At 34.9% G+C, this 20,944-nt stretch overlaps 1 protein-coding gene across 1 annotated transcript in view; it reads right to left on the bottom strand.

Annotated features, from left to right (window-relative positions):
• LOC106883266 (histone deacetylase 3) overlaps window positions 1–20,944 on the bottom strand; it is a 57,135-nt gene that overhangs the window by 32,967 nt on the left and 3,224 nt on the right. The window contains exons 2-9 of the mRNA XM_052974630.2: window positions 19,207–19,289; window positions 18,068–18,210; window positions 17,891–17,972; window positions 16,928–16,984; window positions 16,102–16,157; window positions 14,856–14,989; window positions 11,736–11,816; window positions 7,386–7,459 (exon numbers count right to left, since the gene is read on the bottom strand). Of these exons, the coding sequence (XP_052830590.1) occupies window positions 7,386–7,459; window positions 11,736–11,816; window positions 14,856–14,989; window positions 16,102–16,157; window positions 16,928–16,984; window positions 17,891–17,972; window positions 18,068–18,210; window positions 19,207–19,289 (710 nt within the window). The remainder of the gene's footprint in view (window positions 1–7,385; window positions 7,460–11,735; window positions 11,817–14,855; window positions 14,990–16,101; window positions 16,158–16,927; window positions 16,985–17,890; window positions 17,973–18,067; window positions 18,211–19,206; window positions 19,290–20,944) is intronic.

The following is a 20,944-nucleotide window of genomic DNA, read 5'->3' as shown; positions in this document are numbered from 1 at the left end:
TTTTTGACATATTTTTTTTTGTTTGAGGGGAGTAAAAATAAATCTTTTTAGTCAACTGATATTTTATTTTATTTAGTCGCATGACACGCCTTAGAAGTTTTAGTCGATTGTATATACCTTCTTGATAGGCCATTCTATATATCTGTATTTTTATTTGCATCTATATTTTTTATGTTCTGTGTTTTTTTATGTGTATTCTTTATATGTTGAAAGGGCGTGGTAATATTTATATATGTTCAAATGTTTGGAGGTGTGGTGTTATGTATAAAGTTGTTGACTCAAATTTGATGTTTGTTCTCTGATCAATGTTTATATATATATATATATATATATATATATATATATATATATATATATATATATATATATATATATATATATATATACACACACACACATCTATATAGATATACACACACACACACACACATATATATATATATATATATATATATATATATATGAGGAGCCTTGTTTGCATGAAGCATTGTCTGATAGAGATGTTTTTAACTTGTGTTTTTTAGGCCAAATAATATAAGATGATAGTTTGTACTTGTATTTCCATATTTCTGGTTAGGACCTCTTCTTCAGGAAATCTTCAATGAAGTGTTGTCATCTCACAACACCATATCTCCAAAGATTTCCCGAAGAAGGGCTCCTAACCTCAAAACATTAAACTATAAGGTAAAAGTGCAAACCATCAACTTGTATTATTTCTTAGAACTCACATTGTTTTGTCTTAAAAACAAATTTAAAACATTTATACATGTATGCTGATGATCTAGTTCTCATAACTGAATCTATAGCAAAATTAGAGAGAAATGTTTGAGTTATGGAAGTGAAACTTAAAATTGAGGTCTTAAGATAAACTTAGTAAAGATGAAAGTTTTGGTAAATAGGAAAGAAGACAGAGCCTTGCTCGATAATAGGTACAAACAACATATGCTGTACCTAATGTAAGCTGTGGACACACAAAAATATGAAATCAAAGGCTAATTAAGAGAAAAAAAATAAGCTTTGTATGTGAGCGATACACTGGAGTATCATGCTAAGAGCACACTGTAAATAGAATCTTGTAAATAAATGCTTAGATAGATCACTAGAAATAGTTGATAACATTTGTTAACTAGATGTAATCAGCAAAAGAAGTGATTAGGCTGAAAGTATAACAGCCAGTTTTAAGAATGAGTTGGAGAAAGTTCAGGAAGCTATGACTGCTGCTTTTTCTCAAAGTGAAAAGCAGATTGTATGATGGCTGGTAGTGAGGCAAGGGTCTTCAATGTAAAGAACTTGAGAGGACTGGAAAGAAAGGAAGCATGCTCTGTTGGATGAGCAATGCAAGTGTGCAAATGTGCTGAGAGAAAAACTGGGCATAATAGGATTCAGATGTAGTGTGCAAGAAAGAAGACTGTGTTGGTTTGGATAGGTGATGCATATGGATGATGAAGACAGCTGTATAAAGAAGAGCTGTTCACTTAATATGGATAAAGCTTGCTACTGAGGGAGACCCAGGAAGACATGAGATGAAAGAATGAAGGCTGATCTAAGGACTTTGAACCTCACAGATGAGATGACAAGGCACCAAGATGACTGGTGCTATGCAGTTCTTAAGAAAACTCACTCAACTCTGTAAAACTAAATTTTGGAAACCCTGTAAATATAAATATTCATATATTGGCAAAACTGGAATTTTTCACCTCATTTCCACCCCAACACAACTCCACCACCCATTATCCCTCTAACTGCAACCCTTTTTTTTTTTTGGTACCACTAATCTTTCTCACTATTTGAAACCCTTTCACTTGATATCCATCCTTCTTCCTTAACATTGTTCTCTCCAGTCACATTGACCACCCTCTCTCACCTCCAAACCACCAAATTATCACTTCTTCTCCACCATCAGATGTCTCTCATTCTTCTCTCTCTTCCCTTCACGCCTACAACCTAACCACCACATATAATCTCTCTCTCTCTCTCATTTTACCTGTCTACAGTAGATAGAGGTAGGACGAAAATACTCTTCACCACTCATTTTTCTGTATTGTCAGAGATCTACTCTCCCCCTACCTCTTCCACATGCTATAAATATATCAGCCAGACCTACTGAATACCATCACAGAATCTGTGACTCTTCACCAAATGGAGTCATATCACTAGCCACTTTTAGGTACTGAATTTATTAATATCTATTTAATTCACTGTGTGAGCCTAAGTGTGCTTATGCTTCTATCTTCATGTAAGTGTCTACGAGCGAGTGTACATGTACCAGACAACATAAGCAAGGGTGTTTCTACATCCATAGCCACTAACAGTCATATCTAATCTTTGTTTTCACTGTATTGTGTATTTGCTTCTTTTTACATCTCATAATCTGCTATAATAATGAAGCTGTATCCCTTAATTTGCTGCTTTTGTATACAAATACTGAGAAGAAATCTTGTGGAACAGACATTATTATAATTAGATACGTCTTGTAATCACCTGACGAGACACATCTATGCCAATGGATACACATAAACCAGATGTTCAGTATCCCACCCGTGAGGGATTGATGTTAGGTGGGTCAGAACAATTATAGTGATCAATAAATTTTCTTGTATCTTCCATCATCTGTCTCTCTCATTAATCAAATATATATCTATATCTATATATATATATATATATATATATATATATATACATATACATACATACACACTCACAGATACATATATATATAATAAAATCTACAAAAAGAGTAGTGCACTTGCTAACAGACACCAATATATATATGTACACCATATATATATATACACACACACAGACAGACAGACAGATAGATAGACACAAATATATAGATATATTTCCCTCAACCCTTCCCAATCTTTACAGATGTTGCCTGCCTCCCTCCTATTTCCCCTCTCTTCTCCCATACACTCTTGCAACCCCTACTCACTACTACTCATTTTATACCTTGAGGTACCACCTGGACAACTCACAACCACTAATTATCTCTTTCAAGATACCACCTGTTCTCTTACTCTCTCCTAAATGTAAGTACCCATTTAGGAGAGAGAACCTGCTCTACTCCAACCTCTTCTCTTGTATTTTAATTCCCATCTAACATCAAGATACAACATCCCCGCCTCCTTGGTTTTGTAGATTTGTAAGCAATATGATGACTTCAATAGTGCAGGTGGCACAAAAAAGTTCATGTTAAGAAGGGCATCTATCAATAGAAACCAAGCCAAAGTAGACATTGGAACATGATGTAGTCCTCAGACCCATCAGATCCTTGTCAAACCATCAACCCATGCCAGCATGGAACATGGACATTAAATGATGATGATATGTATGAGATCATTATCATCATCACCATCCTTCAATGTCCATTTTCCATGCTAGTACGAGTTGGATGATTTGACTAGAGCTGCACCAAGTTCTAGTCTGATTTAGTTTGGTTTCTATGGTTGGATGCTTTTAACATGACACCACACATGTACCAGTATGTCTCACTTGTACGAGTGCTTTTAACATGGCACCAACACATGACTCTTGCAGGCCAATCCTCTTTACCAGGGTGAGTGACCATAACACTTCTGCTGTGGAGGACGGGTCTTCTTGAGTACAGCAAGGCACCAGGTATCTCGGTCCTTTGATATCTTGTCTGAGAGGTTCAGCATCCGGAGATCGTCCTTCAGTATATATATAAAAGCACCAATCATGGTCAAATTGTAATAGTAGAAATGCTTATGATATAACTAACATGGAAACAACTTCCGAAAATGAAGTTAGAACTGCCATATATAAATATGATAAATGCTCATGCAGAGAAAAATTAAAATGCCCATTGATTAACCTTTGTATGAGTACAAATCTTGAATGTAAATGTACCATGCACACAATGTTTACATAAAGCAGATGGCTGATTCATTTAAGAATTGTTATCACAACCATGTCGCCAGCTTCAAGAGAATCAATAAGGGACATATAACATCTTTGGCTGATTTTGTATGGTGACTGAAGAAAGATAAAATTAAGTACCACAGTAAGGCATGCAAAACCATACAATATCATTTCCAGGAGATGCGAATTCTGCTCCAAGGAATCCCTGTCTATTCTGTGAACCAATGAGAAGATCATTAATAGAATTTCTGAAAAACTCTCAAGATGCCTACATGCATATAGATTTACTTTCGCACAATGCAGTGGGAATGAATTTGAGTAACTGTTAACATAATTTACTTTAAGGTATGGATGAATTAAGTTCAGCTTTAACATACCCATTCTCATAAATACCAAGTTGCTATTTAACTCGCTTTGTGGTCGTGAGTGCATCAAACCACACATGTGCGTATGCTTACATTTTCGCGGATGCTTGTATTAGCAAGTGTACATGCACCATGCAGCTTGCACAAGGGTGTTTATACATCCATATTTGTTAACAGTTATTTTTAAGACTTTTCTCAATGTATTGCATGTTCATTTCTTTTTTGCATCTGTGATTTTATTTTTGATCTTCTATATAAATGAAGGTATTTTCTTCATTTTGCTGCTTTTCTTCATACGAAATGAGAAGATACATTGCGGAACTTTTATTTTAATAAACTGTATCTATTTATCAACCAATGAGACACATCTGCACCACCAGATGCTCCTGAACCGGTTGTCAAGTGTCCCACCTGTGAGGGACTGACACTAGATGTGTCAAAACAATTGTCATGATTAATAATTAAAATTCTCGTATATTCCATCTTCTGTCTTTCATTTACCACATACATATATATATATATATATATATATATATATATATAAACATATCTGTGTATGTCTTCTATATGTGTATACAGACAGAGATAGATAGAAAGACAGGCACATGCATGTGCATGCACACACACGTGCACATTGGTACACACCACAATGATGAAATCTGACAGGAAGCCAAAGATCCAAGAGACAATGTGACAACTGTGGTGGTGAGTGATATAGTAAGTATTTTATTTATGGTCTTTAAGAAAGGATAGAGACTCAAAATGTAGCAACAGTTTTCGTTAAGGTCTGTTTCCATTACCTTTGTTATATTTAACATGAGTGCAACAGAATAGTAATCAGAAGAAGCAGTGTCTTTGATGAGAATGAGGCACTGTAGTGTGTTTTCAAAGATGTGGATATCTCTTTGAAGAGAGAGAGAGAGAGTGTACCTGATGAATTTGATGAGGATAGATGCTAGTTCTGTAGTACATATTTGATAGTAATAGAGATAACATTGTCAACGGCCAGCTTGTTTTAATTGACTGGAGATACTTCATATTTGGGATGCATGTTTGTGAAGCCTGAGAGATGTAGTTTCATGTTAGGTGATACAGGGTTTAAGATCTGAGAGAAGGGACCAGGACAGAATGGGTTTCTTGCTTTAGAGGGACCACATGGCTACTCACAATTTAGAAGAGAGGATAACTGGTATGGAGCTGGAAAAAGATAAAAGTACTGATGATGAGGTATCTGGGTGGACCCTTGAGGTACAATGTGAATAAGAGGGGTGACAGAAGGATTTGGAGTGTAGACGAGCAGATGTTGCAAGTGTGTATAGGTGAGAGAGAGAGAGATGAGGGATGGCCGAGAGGTGTATATAATGAATGAAAAACAAGTATTGAGGGATGGATGCAGTGAATGAAGAACAAATGTTAAGGAGAGAATGTAGTGAATGGTGGATTAGGGATGGGGATTGACCAGAGACACATGGGGGTGAAGAGCAGCAAAATAGTACTGGTGATACAGTAGACAGGGAAGATTGAGTGAGAAAGAGAAAAAGGCAAGCATAGTGAATAAGGACAGTAAGAGATTTACAATGGTAGAGGAGAGATAATTTGCTGGCCTGAAGGTGAAAGGATGGACAATGTAAAATGTGTGCAGAGAGGACAGTATTTGTAAGAAATATGAATATCAAGTGAAATGGTTCCTGGTAGTAAGATAAATTAGTGATAAAAAAACAGCTGTAATTAGAAAGATGAAGGGTGGTGGAAGTGTCTTGGGGAAGAAATTGGATGAAGGGCCCAGTTATGCATCTATATACTTGAGAAAATCTGTGCAACATCTCACCAGTCATTCTAGTCTCTTGTCACCTCTTTTATAGGGTTCGAGCCTAAGATCAGCCTCCACCACTTTGTCCCATATCTTTCTGGGCCTCCTTCTTCTGTAAAGTCCGCCCACATTAAGTGATTAGCATTTCTTTATACAGTTATCCTCATTATTCACATTGCATGATCATACAAGTGCAGTCTTTTTTTTTTTTTGTGCTCTATATCTGATTCCTTCTATGCCTAGATTTTATCTCAGCACATTTGTTCTATGTCATTCATGCACACTTACATTGCACATCCAACAGAGCATACTCAATTCATTTCTTTCCAGTTTCCTCAAGTCCTCTGCATCCTAGACCTAGTTTAAACTAGGAAATGAATTAAGTCCAGAATTCAAGAATAGATACAATTCATCTGATAGTCTTCAGTCAACTCAATTTGACTCCCATAGCATAGATCAACCTGAGGTTAAAACATGTAGCTAAACCAGTGTGCAGTGGAAGTGAAGCCAGAACCAAAAAATTAATGTGAAATTCTTAACCACACCACAGCCATGCCTGAACCCATATGTGTGTGTGTGTGTGTGTGTGTGTGTGTGTGTGTGTGTGTGTGTGTATGTGTGTGTAGAATAACTATGAGAAAATCTACTATAAAGAAAAATTAATTAAAACACAAAAATAATTTTCAAAAGGTTTATTTGTTGAACCATTCGAAATTTCCTAGTATAAAAATTAATAAAATATATGCTGTATGCAATGAGCATGATGATAATAATCAGTTTAAATATTTTTTCTTCCATGCTAGTTTAATATTTTTCTCACTGAGGAAATGGCAAGGGATCAGGAGATGTGGCAATTTGCTATACTTGATAAGATACATCAAGCAAAGTAAAAATCGCTGTCTCCCACATGTACAAGCTTTTCCTTTCAGGTGCTGGTGTCACTTAAAAAGCACCCATACCAGTGCTGTGTAAATGCACCCATGCCAATGGCATGTAAAAAGCACCCAGCACACTCTGTTATGTAGTTGGCATTAAGAAGGGCATCCAACTGTAGAAACCATGCCACAACATATAGTTGGAGTCTGAACAGCTCCAAGTCAAACCGTCCAACCCATGCCAGTATGGAAAGTGGATGACATTAAACAATGATGATGACGATGATGATGATGATGATGATACTTAATCAAGTGAGAGAAATTGAAATTTTTTTTTTCTAAAATAATAACCAACATTAAAAACAATTCTGATAATTTTCTTTCTTACATTCTCAAATGTAAAATATTCACAATGAAATTAATTATATATAAATTAATGTTATATCTTACTTGTAAAACAACACATGTTGGTCGATAGCTCTCCATGACAGCTTGTATTACAGGCTTAAAGACCTGCATATATGCTAGAAGAAAGAATGAAATAGAGAATTCTAAATTTCTGTAATAAGAGAGGCGGCTATAGTTTTGGTCAACCCATATATAGTACTTTGTTTCTATTATTAGCAAAGTTTCAACCTTGCAAGAGCTTCCAACTTATAATAACTCAAGTGAAGAATCCATCTTCTGCTAATTCTAACATTATCATTTCAATAACTTCTTCATCTCAGACTCCTATCCTTCCATTTAACTTTTCCTTATATACTGTAACTGATCAAGAAGTATCACTGTTATAATCAGTTTGTAAAAGTTTAAATATCTCTATTTCTACAACAGTATAATATATTTCTAGCATCCTGTAGAGAGTCTGTAGATGACCCTGATATATATGTAACCATTAAATAATTCCATTCTATTTTATTATTACTAAGCTAGTAAAAGACAAGGTTGTAAACTCTTAGCAAGGTAATTTATTACCAAATTTTCTCACTTTACGTGTTTTGTTAGTTATATTTCACATATATATACATTTCCATTAGAAGGAAATAGGCTCTACCAATCTTAATTAATCTTGTCATAAAAATAGTACTTTCTTCTTAATCCTTCATTTGTGCAAAATAATTCCTGATTGGGCATATTAAACTGTACAATAAAACTCAGAAATTCATAAGAAATATTAAATGTACTAAACTACTTTCTTACAAAACTGTAAGTCTTTATAAGTAAAAAGGTGAGGTTTGCTTCATACAACAGTTTATTATACAGTTTATTAGATATATTTCTAACATAAGATTTTAAACTGTATTTTCAAAAATTTTAAATATTATCAGGAAACCATAAAACAAATACAATGTAAATATAAAGAAAGATACATATATTCAAAATTGTTTTAAATTATCATAAATTTGCAGGAAGTTGATAATATATAGAGCAAGTCAAGATCTTTTAAGATGATGTTGTTGTCTGTGTTTTATCGTGTGCCCAATAATTTATTTGGCTTCTTCCCCTTTGTCCGTGTTTATGCCTCTGATGACTAAAGATGCTGATTCTTGCATGGAAACGTCTATTGCAAAGTTCACAAGGAATCCATGGAGGAGGCTTTGATTGTTGCATCCTCCATTTTCTTTCTTGTCGTTTCTCTTCTTTTCTCTGTCGTTCAGCTTCAAAATGTTCTGTCACAATGGAGATGGAATGATATCAGCTGGGCCTATCATGAACTTCAATGTCCCAGGCTTTGGAATCAATTCCAGTCAGTTGTAGGCTTTGCTTCAGCTGGTCCTTGAACCAATGGAAGGGACAGCCATGGAGTCTTTTTCCGGTGGTAAGTTCACCATATAAAATTTGAGAAGGCAGCCTGGTCTCTTTCATTCTTGCTATGTGGCCCGTCCATCTCAGACAATATTTCAGGATGGTGGCCTCAACACTACTGCTTTTCATTCTCTCCAGAATTGAAACATCAGTCAGAGTCATTCCATTTCATATTCATAATAGAGCAGAGATTCTGTTGGTGAAATCGCTCTAGTTTTTTTACATCACTTTGGTAAAGAGTCCAAGTTTCACAATTGTAGAGGAGAATGGAGATCATGACTGCTTGGTAGACACTCAATTTTGTTTGGTGGTTCAGATGCAAGTTCACCAAACACGGTGTGAGCCGCTCTTAATCAGTTGCCCACATCCTTTTCCGATCTGCACTTGTTTGAAAGCAAACTTCCTAAGTATGAAAAGCAGTTGACTTCCTCCAGTGGTGTCTCCAAAATGGTAATGTTGAGGTCTGGAGTTTCCCGACTTAGCATGAGTTGTGCCAGGATTTTTGTCTTTTTGATGTTGACTTTTAGGCCAAACCGAGTGTAAGCATTGGTGAAGTTATTCACCAATTGTTAAAGCTGTTCACTGGAGTAATCTTTTGCTTCCCGGTCAGTCTTCATGACTTCAATCTGGTTGAAACATCTGCCATTATATTGGTACCTAATCTTGACTCCTGGATTGTCCGAAGGCAGTTCCTGAAACATTGCTGCAAGGGTGCAGGGAGAAAAACATCCTTGTTTTAATCTTGCAGTGATGGGGAAGTCTTCAGACAGTTGGTTTTGATGGAAGATGGTTCCATCATATAATCCCTGTACTAGGGAAACGAACTAATGGGGGCAGTCAAAACGTTGGATGACTTTCCACATTGCAGGCCCTGGGATGGTATCAAAGGCCTTTTTGAGGTCATAGAAAACAAAACAGAGAGGTTTTTGTTGTTCTCTACTCTTTTCTTGTATTTGTCAAGGTCAGTTGTCCCGGTGGATAATTGAAATCCACATCGTGATCCAGGTACGACTTAATCCGCGATGACTTGGAGATGATCCAGAAGGAGCCTTGCAAAGATTTTCCCTGTGGTGGAGAGCAGTGAGATGCCATGATAGTTCCCACAGATCTTTCTACCTCCTTTTTTGAAGATGGTGATGATAACAGCATTTTTGAGGTTTTTAGAAACATGGTAGTTCTTCTACATTTGGAGAATTAATGTGAACAGACTGGTGTTTAATAGAAAGACTGAAGAGATAGGTTCCAGGTTCTTCTGGAAAGAGAAAGAAGGAGAGAGAAAAATTCATGGAACTGCTTTTGCTATAAAATCCAAGCTCGTGAAGGAACACCATCAGAAACCTTTTGCCATCAATGAATGGCTTATGACTCTCCGAATACCAATCTCTGCTACCACTTTTATGACAGTGATCTCTGCTCACGTACTTTCACTGGATGTCAATGACAATGTGAAAAACACCTTCTACCAACAGCTGAGTGACTTGATCCTCAATGTATCACCAAATGACAAGCTCTTCCTCCTTAGGGATTTCAATGCAAGAGTGGGGAGCAACAACAGACTACAGCAGAATGTTATTAACAAAGAAAGAGTCGGAAACTGCAATGAAGATGGACTCTTGCTCCTTGGCCTATGCGCTAAACACTCTCCCTACATCACCAACACCCAATTTTGACTCCCAAATCACTTCAAGACCACCTGCAAGCACCCCAGGTCAAAACACTGGCACCTCCTGGACTACTCCTTCATCTGACAATGAGACAAAAGGAACGTCCTCATCATGCAAACAGCTAACAGCGTTAACAATTGCTGGATAGACCATCGTCTAGTCATCACCCGCCTTCAAATAATGGATAACAACAAACCAGACTGGAAAAACAAAACCAGTCAGAAGAAAATTTGACATATCAAAGCTTAACAACCCAGAGATCAGCTCCCTTTATGCATCTTCCATTCTCAAACACCTTCAATTCATCCCATCTGACAACCAGGATATGGATAAGGAATGGAGCACACTTTGAAAAGCCATCACTGAAGTGGCTGAAAACACCCTCAGGTACAGTAAAAGGAGACATCAGGACTGGTTTGATAACAATGATCAAGAAATCAGCCAGCTGATCAATGCATAATGGCAAACCCGTCTCTCTCATGAGCAAAATCCAAGAGTGTAGCACAAGAAGGTGAGATATCAAGACCTCAAAAGACAATGCCAAACAAAATTCAGAGAGATACAGAACAACTAGTGGCAACAAAAAGCCGCTGAACTCTAGGGGGTATGCTGATGCTCATGACTTCAGATGCTTCTACGCAGGAACAAAAGAACTTTTTGGGCCCATGATATCATCAACAGGGTCTCTTCAATCAGGAGACACCAACACCATCCTGACTGACCCACAAGACATCCTTCAACACTGGACAGAGCACTTCTCAAGTCTTCTGAACCAAGACTCCAATGCAGCGGAAGACTTCTTGAAGAACATACCCATGCATCTAACTTGACACTGGATGAACACACCACCATCCTAAGAAGAGTACCAGATTGCCCTCAACCACATGAAGCAGCGGAAGTCCTCTGGCTCAGACAACATCCCAGTGGAACTTCTAAAACATGGTACACTACTATTAAAATTGTTTTAAATAATTGTTTTAAATATAAAGAAAGATACATATATTCAAGATTGTTTTAAATAGTTATAAATTTGCAGAAAGTTGATAATATATAGACTAAGCCTAGATCTTTTAAGATATTACAAGAAGTAAACATTTACTTTTTGATTATTAGTAAATCTTCAACAATTAAGATATGGATTCATCATGGAAACTCTGTAAAATTAATAATTAGGTTACAGACAAGGGAATCATGTACATAACATTACAAACACATAATGGTTCCATAACATTAAATATCTTGTTTAAAATAGAATCATTAACTCAAACAGAAATTAATAAGTATTTAGTGAGACACAAGAAAGACAGTGATGTTCAGTTTACAGACTTACTTTGATCATCAATTCCTTCTTTTAATGGGACATTAACTGAATAGTACCTGCCACTCTCTGCTCCTGATTCATACATGTCACCTGAAAATATCAAAAAACAGAAACTATTATAACTGCACTGAATGCAAGTAAAATAATTTTAACTCAAATAAAGAGTAACCAGGTTTCAGTATCTCAACTTAGGCTATAGTTTGTTACTAATTTTAAAGACAGATAATTTTTGATTTTTACTAAAGTTCTTGTGGAGCTGAGTGGGTGTATGCTGGAAGCATAGGGCTTTGCCAGAAGGGACCTCTTTTGCACTGGGGTTGTCATTCGTGATGGACATTGTAGCCATAAGAATTCAGGAAATTTGCCACTAAGTTCTGGTCAGAGGTTAGACAGGTAAGGCTCTCACAGATATATCCCATCTTGAAATAATCAATGTAACAAGAAGACTCGTAAGGTAGGTGAACTACATTTTTTCCCTATACCGCAAGCTACTTCAGCCTTCAAGCATTTTTATTTTTCCCCTTTTCTGGATGGTCAACAAAAATAAGCATCAGTAGTGATGCCATCAGACCCTACTGTGGTGAGGGAGATGTTATAACCTACATTCGGAAGATCAAGGGATCATTCTGAAGATAGGAGAGTGGAGGTGGAGGACACAACCTGGATCAGTAAAACAGGTGATTGCAACCACATCAATGTGGCTGAATAGGATGCAGTACTGAAAGGAGTGAATCAGGTCCTGAAATAAAGGTTGTGTACTATCAAGATTCAAACCAATTCAGCCACTGTGCTTGGATGGGCGAGATCAGTGATCACCAATGAGAGAAGAGTATGAATGAAAGGGGCAGCAGAAATGTAAATAAAGTGCTCCGTAGGAATTTGAGAGAGCTACCTGCTGAATTCAGTCTGAAGTTGAGTGCAGTCATTGTGCTTTCAGAAAGGAATAAGGTGGACAGCCTAACCAGGGTGAAGAAAACTTGGTTGGAAGTACCCAAGGATTTGGAGTAGGGAATAGCTGCAGTGTGTCAGCTGAGCGACACAAAGCTGAGGGGACTGCATGCTATGCATCATATGGGAGTGGATAGGACCCTGTACCTAGCTAGGAAAGTTGACTCTGGTGTTACTTGACAGAGTTTTCAGAAAATGGTCAGGAGTTGTGACAGGTGTCAATCCATCAACCCCACTCTGGATGTGCATGAAGCAAGAAACACCCCAGTGGAACACAACTGGAAACAATCAGTAGTGGATGTGATGCACTACCAGCAGGGGACGTATCTCTTGAAGGTTGACTGCAGACTGGGGTAGATGGCAATATGGAGGGAATTCAAGACAGGGACTGCAGATGAAGTTGCATGAATCCTGAATGAGGTATTCCTGGAGCCCTATGGGTGAATTGCTGATGGACAATGGTATGCATTTCACTCAGTGCTGAAGGAAATGCTTGATAAGTGGAATGTGAACTGCTTCTTCAGAATGGTGTATAAGATGAGTGGAAATGGGATCATGGAGAGACACCATCCTGAGATCAAGGCTACGGCGGAGAGGGGACACATCTCATCAACTGAGACAGTACTTTGGTATAATGTGTCATCTTGATCAGGACAGGCTGAGGAATTGGTGCCACACGGAGAAATATTCAGATATGAATAACATCCTTATATGGTATCACAGTGACTTGAGGAAGAGAGAGAGCCTACCTTCGAGCAGGTAGAGGACAAAGTCTGGGTCAATCCTCCAAATGCACACTACACATCTCAATGGAGAAAAGGAATAGCAATGGCTGTGAATTTTTGAAACAACTGGTCCATGGATGGAATGCCACATCAGGTCTTGGGTGTTCACAGGATCATCAAGTTGTCAGATAACAAAAGAGGAAGAGAAGATGCGAGCAGTGCTCCATCTCTAAGGTGGTCACAGCAAAGGAGACATCTGCCCAGGTGAATAGTGGATTTTGACATGGAGTGAAGTGACAGAGTGATCTTTGAGATCAGGGAGGGCATGTGGGGTTGGGAGGGGGGGCCTTGCTGGAAGTGTAGTGTCAATGACATTGCACAAATGGCAGAAGAGCCTTGCCAGAAGGACACGAGCAAGGGAGGTCATGTGAGCAGAAGGATGACTAGCGTAGGCCTCTTGTTTTGGAGCTGTCATTTGGGATGGACATGGTGGCCACATGAGTTCAAGAAATATTGCCACTAGGTTTTGGTCAGAGGTTTAGCAAGGCGTGCTCTCTTGGATATATCCCATGTGGAAAGGATTGACGTTATAGGAGAACCTAGCTATGCTTTTTTTCTCCTTCCTACAGTTTTGTTAAAAATGTTCCAGCTATTCAGAAAGAATTCATTTAAAATATCAGATATTTACAGTTAAGATGGAGTGTGTAAGCAAGACATAGCCCCCCCCCCCCCACGTCCCCATGACTCGTCATCAAGGGCAGTAACTCTGAATAAACTGGTGTGAACTGTGATAACCCTTCTGACTTATATTAAATATAAATGTAAACACGGTGATGACAAGTGAAATTATAATATTTACAAAATATTATTTTTAACGTTATATACTTTCATGGTTGGCAACATTTGGAGAATTCAATTCCTTTTTCTACAATTGCACATAAGAAATAAATAAATATTTGACTCGAAAACAGAAAACCAATTTGTTACACTTTAGTTCACTATAACTCAAATTGATTTATATTGAATTTCTTTTAGATTTAGAGTTGATTAAACAAACCAGTAATGTAAGCTCTCAAATATAAACCAGAAGTACAGACCATGTTGAATTTGGCATTGGAATGGAAACATTTCTTAATACAATACATCCCATAGTAAACTGTACTAAGCATGATAAATATTATTATATCTAAGTGAATTGAAAGAGTGGGAGTTAAAATAGTTTTGTCAGACAGAAAATAATGCTTGTAGTAGGACAGAAACTATCAACCCTCCAGTCTATCATCTTCAGCAGCTGTGACTCAATCAATGGAGTCTAGGTGTACTTAGTGTTTCTTGTACAAAACATTCTATCATTTAGTTAGAGCTTAATACTTTAAATACTTGCACAGACTCCTAAATAGGTTTTATTGAAACAGTTTTCTATAGTTTCAAATAATTAAGATATCTTGAAATTTACCAGTTCCAGGGAAAAAATAATTTCCATATCTGTGAAATGATACAGTCATCACACGATCTGTAAGATAAAAAGCTTCTTGAACTCCATCTCCATGGTGAATATCAATATCAATATATAACACTCTTGGATGATACCTATCAAAGAAAAAGAATGACAGTTCTTTAATAGTATATATATATATATATATATATATATATATATATATATGTATATATATATATATATATATATATATATATATATATATATATATATATATATATATATATATATATATATATATATATATATTATATTTCATAAATTTACTTCAATCAAACAGATTCCCCAGCAGCAAGTTATTCATACCCTGCAGTACTTATTTACGGGTAAGTGCACTGAGTAAAGTGCAGCAACAATGCAGTTCCAATGACAAAATTTGTACTCCAATCACTTAATTGTTTATCTAGTATTCTTTGAACTTAGCCACCAGGTCACTCAATAGAGTTAATTAACAAGCAAGTGCAAGAATTAAAATACAGAAACTGAGTTCCAAGCAAGTCAATTGTAGACTTTAGTTATTTCACTTATATTGGAAAAGGTGTGAATGAAACAATTCCTATTTCTCCTTCTCTAGTAAAAACTTTCATGTCTAACAGCAGATAGCAATGGGAAGTTACTTTATTGTACTTTCTAAGACACTGTAAAAGAGTTAAACAAGCTATGTCTGGGATCAGATATGTTTTAAGAAAAAGGTATATACACCATCACACATATGATGTAGATTATTGTAAATCAAATATAGACAGTATTACATATAGTAAGAAAGGCTGGTCCATTATTCTAAACTTGACAATGGATCGCTCAGCATAGGCAGTCACTAAAACACTGACTTCCTATCTACATCTTGAAGTTATTAAAATATCACCATCTATAATTTCTTCACTGAATGTTTATTTCATTTTATACCCATTTTCCCATCACATTTTGAATATAAATATCTTTACATATTACTAAGAACATTTCTGTTACAACCAGTTGTGTTTCTCACTACAAATCATTGAAATGTGAGTAGCATGAATGTGAACAGCTCTGTCAATTGCCTAGCAACTTAATCTGATAATTGAACCCCAACTAGAATCATTTTAATAGCATATTAATTTAAGAAAAACAGATCAGCAATACCAAGAATCAATATAAACTTTCTAATGAAACAAATTACTAAATGGCAGAAAATAAAGTAAAATTAAATTAAGACCACACTTACTTTAGCAATTCCAGAATAGAGATCACTATATCATTTACATAGCAAAAACCTGAAGCCTAAAAGAAAATATACAGAATTATAATTCCAAATGTAACAAAGAAATATGAATATGATTTTAGCTAAGTTAAATTTAAAATTTTGAAAAATAATTTATTTATTCAATTAATCAATGAAGAAAATTGATATTTCATTTTGAAATTTTAATATCAATAAGAGATGTGAAGGCAGTGAGCTGGCAGACTTGCTAGCAGGCCGAACAAAATGCTTAGCGGCATTTTGTCCATCTCTATGTTCTTAATTCAAATTCTGCCAAAGTCAACTTAGCTTTCGTTCTTTCATGATCAATAAAATAAGTACTGGTTGAACACTGGGATCCATGTAATCAACTTACTCCATTCCCTGAAAGTGCTAACCAATATCAATAATAGATGTAAGACTTTGGAAACATTTCTAATCTTCTATATGCTGTCTGAGAATTTTAGCATTTCAACAACAATAGAAGAATAAAGTTTTCTCCACTGGTCAAGCTCAGTAAAATACTTCATTTAATTTCCCCAGTTATTGATTGCTTTCCTTCATTATTCGTTAATCTATTAACAGCATATTACTATAGCTCTTACAATTTCCAATCAATAAGTCCACTGATCTTGTTACCATCACTGAAGCATCACACTTCCACACACTATACTTTTTGCCTCCAATATGTCAACATCATTTCTCCAATTCAATTAATCAGAAGAATAACAAGGCAAATTCTCTAAACACATTCATATCAACTTTTGGTAATCCTATTATTTTTCTGTACAAAAAGGAAATATGCTTTTACCTCAAATTTTTTAGCATGGTGTAAGCCTCCAGACCAATTTATAGCTATATCACAGTGCTATAAAACAAAATTTAAAATACAAAATTTGAGCAAATACAAGTTACAATTAATAGAATACACACACACAGACTTATTATATATACAGTTGTGGCCAAAAGTTGGGAACAAGTTTGAAAATTAGAAGTTTTATATTAAATGCCCAAATATATACATTGTATATATTTGAATCAAATTGTACTTGACCATAACAGTATTAATTTGTTTTAAATGTTCCAAACTTTTGGCCACAACTGTATGTGTGTGTGTGTATATATATATATAATAAAAGTAGAACATTATTTTGATATTTAAACAAATACAACAACCAAATAATGGATGAAAATTCAAGAATCATATCAATCTGGTTTTATGTATAGAATAATATAATTGCTTGACTTATAAAGTTTTATCTTTGATTAATCTTACAGCATATTTCAGTCTATTGTTTTCATTCACTTGAATGTGTAGTCTTTATATTTTTATCTCTGCTGATCACATAAAATATGTACGAAATTTACAGTATTTACTTCACATTAATCACATGTACAATGTACCTCAGTAAACAATTGACTGTTGTCTTTTCTTTACCACTTCTATCAAAGTTTCCACATTCTGAGAAATTCACAGCTACCTTGTCCCTATTGAAATGTTTTTGAATAACACACTGCACCAGTCAATCTACTTCTCACAAGCCAATACCTTATATTAAATCAGAATGTGGGAATATTCATCAAATATGTTAATTTGTATATCAACTATACCAGACTAAGTAACTTAAAAGTTCTCTAACTTCCGATATTGTATGAGAAGATAATGGCCTATGCTCCAACTTCTTTTTCTTTCTTTCAGTCTACTAACAAATTAAAAAGTGAATAAAGATAAAACAAAAATCAACTTGCATGATAACAAAGAGTACAAACTTACATTGTTGTTTAATTTAACTGCAGCTTCTAATGATGCTCCAGTGTACATTGAACAAAAATCAAATAACCCATCAAATACAGGACTGCAAAAGAAATGGAAATATTGTTTTTAATATCTGAGGCATTTCAATAGGTTCTAATATATTACAACACTCATAAATAAAGCTAACAAGCTTACCAATCATCCCCCACATTATATGCACTGAGACTTTTAGTATAATTTTGTACTGTCTGTGGAGTAACACTCTGTAAAAAATTGATGTATTCTTCAGAATGAAACCGACACATATCATGGGCTGATGCTCGATAAGGACGATAGACCTGCATGTGAAATATAAAAACAACATTACACAGTTCTTTAGATGGATTACTTTAAAAAGATTTTTACCATGCATATAACAATATATCTTTAAAATCTGTTGAGCATGCTCATGGATACAAGTTGTGTTATTTGTATGCTCATGGATACAAGTTGCGCTAGTTGTTCCATGTGCTCTGAGTTCAAACCCTACAGAGATTAATTTTACCAGAGGTAAAGTTGATCTCAGCACAGATAGGTAAGTACACATAGAGTGAAGCAATTACTGCAAGTGAAATAGCTAACAAGTGAAAGAGAGAAATATAAAGCTACTTTCAAAAACATGACATATATAAACAAAACACCAAAGATAGAAACAGTTTCTCAGATCTAACCATTGTAAAAAGAGAGAGGCAGTTAATAGTAAGAGAAAGAGACAACTGACAAGAAAGAGAAAGAAAAAGAAAGATGGAATACTGAGGAGATGAGATGAAGCGCCAATGGTTGATGATGCCAATTTTTCATCAAAACATTAAAGGAAATAAACCAATGAATAAATAGGAGAAAAATTGTTGAAAAGTTGTTAAATATATTGGAAATAAATACGGTCAAATACATTAAAGAAGAAATAAAATAAACAAACATGAGTAGGGAAGTAATTATAAAACTTAAAAAAAAAGGGAAGCAAACCAAATTTAATATGTTTTGCAAAAATACTAAAATTGACAAGTCTTGGACAGGAATGGAAAGGCAACTGGAGGACTCCAGCTTAATCAGAAAGACTTTCATTACAGTGTCATCAATGCACTGCAGGTGTACAATACGTGACAAGGAATAATCATGTCATAGCCCTAAGAGTTGAAGTAAAACAACTACATTAATAATATAAGGAAAATTTACCTAAATGGCAAACAAAATACACCGCAGAGAAATATATTGAAGAAAATTCATAATTTTATTTCAAAAAAAAAAACATCATAATTTTTATTTTAAAAATCAGTTTACTTTTTGAAACATACCTTCATTTTTTTATAAAGTCCATAATGAAGAACTAAACAATGTGTCAAGGCTATTCTATGTGGTTTCATTGGATGACTGGGGCCTAGGAAAACAATGTATAGTTTACATGTTAATATTTTAACTGGATTCACAGAATCATTTAAATGTCATACAAAATTACTTGCAAAGCACATACACACACATTTAAATGAGAACACACAAATAATTACGTATCCATCATTGACATCAAAGTACAAACATATAAACACATATAAATATACATACATAACTATACAAACCTATAGACATACATTTACATACACACACACATATATATCATTCAACTACCACCATAGTTAAATATAAGTAAGACAAAAAAATTGGATTTAAGTATAATTAACTTTTTTATTTTATAAACAAACTATATTTTAATTAAGCTTAAATGATAGAGCTCAATTTGAGGAATGTCATGGTATCAATCTCATGCAATGAAGTTTTAAGAGAAAAAAGTTATGAGTGTTTGTTTCTCAAACTTGAGGGTGATAATATAGTTCTATACTTTTTTATGAATATAGTTCTATAAGGGACTTTTAATATATGTCACCAGCATCATTGAGGTGAAGAAAAAATAATCAATGACACCGCTAAATGACATATCTATCTATCTATACTATAATGTAGAAAGCTGCTTATTAATTAGGTATGTAACAATTACTAAAGGTACTAAAAGAAAGCAATTAATAAAGGGTTGACAGTCTGGAAATATCTTTATAAATTCATGTTCTAAGAAATTTCCTATAATTTCAATTTCTCAAGTTCATTGAATTTTTTTAACTCCAATTTCTCACATATTTAAATATTCATTTGCATTTACTGCGTCCAGTTCTTCACAAATTTAAATATTCACTGCATTCACTGCAGAGTTTTCCATTTTCATTTGCAAAGTCTCACTTTCTCTTTTAATGTTTACATTTCAAGTTTTAATTCACTATTTGGAAAACCAACAGTTTATTCTATTAATGTATACGTAATGTAAAAACATTATTTATTGAATGAAAACTTTTTAAAATACCTGTATATTTTTTGTAAAAAAACTTAAGTTATGGCTGTTTGGAATGACATAAGCCTTACAATAATAACTATCCGGACCAATTTTGGCCATTTTCCTTTTTAACTTAAAAACCATGGGAGGAGCCTTTTCGGTAAAAAACAAAAAAACACAAAACAAAACAAACTGGAAATATTTTCAGAGGAAAAGGTGAACAATTCAAGGGAGATTTCACTGTTGTTTCTAGCACAACCCAAACCACCCTCTCTTTTCACTCTCACATGTATTGATGTTTTTTCAATGTTTTTCTCCCATTAAACACATTTTATGGAATGATGATGCTGAAGTAACACACATGTAGTCCAGTGATGGAAGAAAAACAACAAAATAAATCGTAATCTAGATTTTTACCCCCACATCGCTTTGAAATCGTGACCTGTTCACTGACAAAACTTTGTACTGCATCACTTTTGTGAAGTTTTGTCAGTAAACAGGTCACAGTTTCAAAGTGACATACATATTTTGACACAAATGAAATTTTAATGTTTTACTAATGGTTTTTGTGTGATCTTGAATAGCTTACAAATATCTTCCATGCGGCAATTGATTTTGTTTCAGCACACGATCTCAGATCAAGTCACTTGCTATACAAGTACATCTCTGTAATTTCTTTTAAATCACTGTGGATAAATGCCAGCAATGACTTTCTC

Source organism: Octopus bimaculoides, chromosome 19 (assembly GCF_046866305.1).
Source record: "Octopus bimaculoides isolate indiv1 chromosome 19, ASM4686630v1, whole genome shotgun sequence".
In the NCBI taxonomy this organism is placed as follows: Eukaryota; Metazoa; Mollusca; class Cephalopoda; order Octopoda; family Octopodidae; genus Octopus; species Octopus bimaculoides.
The sequence above is the reverse complement of the archived record's forward strand: the minus strand, read 5'-3'. Positions and strand labels throughout refer to the sequence as shown.